The sequence below is a fragment of the Cryptomeria japonica genome, chromosome 3 (genome assembly GCF_030272615.1).
Source record: "Cryptomeria japonica chromosome 3, Sugi_1.0, whole genome shotgun sequence".
Lineage (NCBI taxonomy): Eukaryota > Viridiplantae > Streptophyta > Pinopsida > Cupressales > Cupressaceae > Cryptomeria > Cryptomeria japonica.
The window spans coordinates 147,825,150-147,828,452 of record NC_081407.1 but is presented as its reverse complement, the minus strand read 5'-3'; the positions used below and the strand labels follow the sequence as shown (position 1 = coordinate 147,828,452).

Below are 3,303 nucleotides of genomic sequence, written 5' to 3'. Positions count from 1 at the left end.
TGTCACTTGAAAATAAGATTTTCAAAATTTATTAAATATAAATGTCTGAAACTTTTATTCAATTAAAGATCTAAAGCATGTCCAAGCTTTGGAGAAACCGGCCAAAGATCCTCAATCTCGAGGCTTGGTCAGGATTTGAATTCTCAACCTCTGTCTCGCTACCTAACAGAGATTTATTGACTTGTTTACAAACATGCACACATAAAATTATTTGATCAATTACAGCTCACAAACTGTTCAAGTTCTTAAGCATAACTACAAAAATTCTTCTGAAAATAGCATGTGTGATACAAAAATTTATTAAGGATCTAACTGTGGAAGGGATCTAACAATTTTAACTACTGAAATTTTCATTACCATATGAAAATATCAAACATCCATCAAAACTTATATGCAGTAGCACACTTAAATACAGATCCTTCTCAGATCATTGAATATGTCCAACACAGCTCATTGGTTCAATAATCTGAGACCTTTTCTTTCATCCCCACTTTTCTCCAAAGCTTCAGATTCACTGTTGGAACATTTATCTTCCTTTTCCAGATACCCTTTCTTGGATAACTGGTATGATCTGAACGAGGAGTAAAGTGCTGTTTGTCTGATACGATTAAGATCCTCACTATTAATAATGTCAACAACAACGATCCAGCTCAGAATCAAAGCTGGATCAAAACCCTGATAAATCACCACACTAAACACATCCTTGTCCAGCAGAACATCACAGCTGGCACGTTTCCTTTTAACCTGCAAAAAGGAAAAAACCCAAATTGATTCTTTTAAATTCCATGGAAGATCACTCTGAAAGGTAAACACACAAGATAGAGAATAGATTACATACCTGTGCCACAATGCTTCTTGAGCGGTTATAAATTGCACAGGAACGTTCTTTGAATGAGCCCTCAATGTGATAATCACACTGCCTTGGAAAATAGTTAGCGTAGGAACAATTAACAAAGACATCAATGGATGTCGTTGCAGAGATAATGGACGATCTCTTGATGCTAAAAACCCGCACTTTGCCTGAATCCCCATTACAGATATAGCCATTCCATCTGTGATGAAGACTCACAACCTGCAGAAATATATGATAAACTGGAAATATGAATGCTAAACCAAATGGAGAAGTAAATCTGAGGGATCATAAATACCTTGCGGCGTAACAGCAGAAGAGGATTTCCAAGAGCATCCATTATAAGCAGCTCTCGTTTGACAGTGGGAGTAGAATCTTCTACCCTGAAGATTAGGTTTCCTGATGAATCGAAGGCTGTAAAACCTATGCCAGTGAAAAATAGTGCTTTCTTCCATACAGTGAAGGTTTTTGGGGAATGGTGGTTTTGGGTAGTATCAGCCAGCTGATGGGGATAAACTTGAGACATCTTTAGGTTTTACTTGGGTGTTAAAATTCAACATATAATAAGGTTTGAAATAAGTTTTATGGTAACAGAAGCTTGTTTTAAAGGGTCTGCAGAGATGGTGAAGTTGTATGCATTGGATGATTATAGCCCTGTTGGAGGTGGAAGATGTAGTAGCCCCCGTGGCCCACAGTGCATGCTAGTGTCGGCCAAAAAGTATTTGGCACACCATTGTTTTGTAATTGGTGGTAGATGCAATGATGTCGAAAATGCAATTGATAGTAATTTGTTGTATTCATCTCATCTATCTATCTTTCTTTTTTGAGTATTCATCTTTGCTAATAAGTCTTTGTTTTTTACAGTTTATTTTTAAAAAGAAAGAAACGATTTCTAGTTTATTATTGAAGTTGATTGGTTTTAAATGAGCTCACGAGAGATCAAGTCTTGTTAAGTGCAAGGTTCTCATATCATAATTGAAGAGGTTAAGATTGTGCCCCCAACGACTTTTGTAGAATGAATAACATTAAGTCATTGGCTCTTAGTCAAAGGGGTTAAGCCTATGACTCGTGGTATCGAGTAGCTAAACAAATCTGGGTTTGCTATAAAACCCTCCATTATGAAAAAAAGCAACGAAATGGGCAAAGGTTATATTTTAAATCTAATTTATTGTATCATTATAATAGAGAAAATTGTATGTTTTGTGGTTTTTAATTAATTTCAATACAATGATTAATATATGTCCTATAATTCTCAACAAAAGTGGCTAAATTAAATGAGTCTTGATTGGTTTTTCAACTTCATGCACCTCAACAAAAGTCAACAAACTTTCTTGCACCTTATGTTGAAAGTGTATCTTGAAATCAATCCTTGCACTTTAGAATTCACTCTTTCTTTTGATTGGGCTCATTTCCTTCTCTTCCTACTAGCCAATTCTCTCCGACTTAAACACAAAATATTTTAAATTGTATTCTAGGGTACTGTATAGAAGGACAAGACCTAATACATCTTAACATGCCAAAGAAAATCTAGAACCTTGAAATAATTTACAAATAATTCAAGATACATAAATAAAGAGCATTGTATCAATATTTGCTTACATGATAACCAATAGGTATACTAGAATGGTTGCTTGTTTGCTTCAAACTCTTTTAAGAAGATGTTGCATTGATATTTTGAGGGGTTTGATTTATGAGAACGCAACCTTTTCTTAGCATACTTTCCAAAGGTATTTCTAAACACCACTGATTCCTTGTTGCAATCTTCGATACTTTAAGGCAAGGAAAACTATTTCTTAGAATTCAAAGTTATAATTTGATTTATTTTGTACAACACCAATTGAATTGTGTAGAATGTTCAATTGTGTCCTAAAATTTATCCAAATCAATTTTGTACCATATTTTTTCTATTGAAAAAAACTATAGTTCATTATCATTAGAACAATATGGAGTGAAATCTAATAGGATATTCCTATATTATAGCCAAAGCACCTTGTAAATGCACAGGTCTATTGTTTATATCAATCTGATCTACTGCATATACTCAGATATATCAGTGTATGAGAATCCTTTCTATTCCACCGGGTCTGGTTCTCCGATTATTGATTTAATGTTTCCTCTTCTTTTCCTTTTATTCCTCCTAGATTTGATTGCAGATTTGTATGTGTGTTATGATCTCTTTGATAATGTTCATATCATTCTTCCAAATTTTCTTATAATTTTGATTTAAGTCTACTCCTAAATTTGATTTTAATGCTTCAAATATTTTGTTTTATTCCTTTGGTCCTTCCTTGTCAAATGGAAACTTATCCCCTTTATATCCTCGAATGTGAGTGAGAGTCACACCTCATTTTGGTTACAACATTTCACAATTAGCACCCTTCGAAAGGGTCACAACCTTTCATTATTTCTACCCCTTTGCAAGAGTTACTTCCTTATCTTCTTTCCATTAATGC

At 34.1% G+C, this 3,303-nt stretch overlaps 1 protein-coding gene across 1 annotated transcript; it reads right to left on the bottom strand.

The window, feature by feature from the left end:
- Window positions 1–264: 264 nt before the first annotated feature.
- Window positions 265–1,494, bottom strand: LOC131060302 (protein LURP-one-related 12). The gene is made up of 3 exons (XM_057993475.2): window positions 1,149–1,494; window positions 839–1,072; window positions 265–744 (listed from the first exon to the last, which is right to left on the bottom strand). The coding sequence occupies exons 1-3, from the start codon at window positions 1,374–1,376 to the stop codon at window positions 451–453; spliced, it is 756 nt and encodes a 251-aa protein (XP_057849458.1). The 5' UTR covers window positions 1,377–1,494; the 3' UTR covers window positions 265–450.
- Window positions 1,495–3,303: the final 1,809 nt, after the last annotated feature.

Excerpts from the sequence above, each read along its gene's own strand:
- LOC131060302 (XM_057993475.2), bottom strand. The coding sequence starts at position 1,376 with ATGTCTCAAGTTTATCCCCATCAGCTGGCTGATACTACCCAAAACCAC. Across the intron at positions 1,073-1,148 it reads TTCTGCTGTTACGCCGCAAG|GTTGTGAGTCTTCATCACAG; the intron begins GTATTTATGATC and ends ATATTTCTGCAG. Across the intron at positions 745-838 it reads CAAGAAGCATTGTGGCACAG|GTTAAAAGGAAACGTGCCAG; the intron begins GTATGTAATCTA and ends TCCTTTTTGCAG.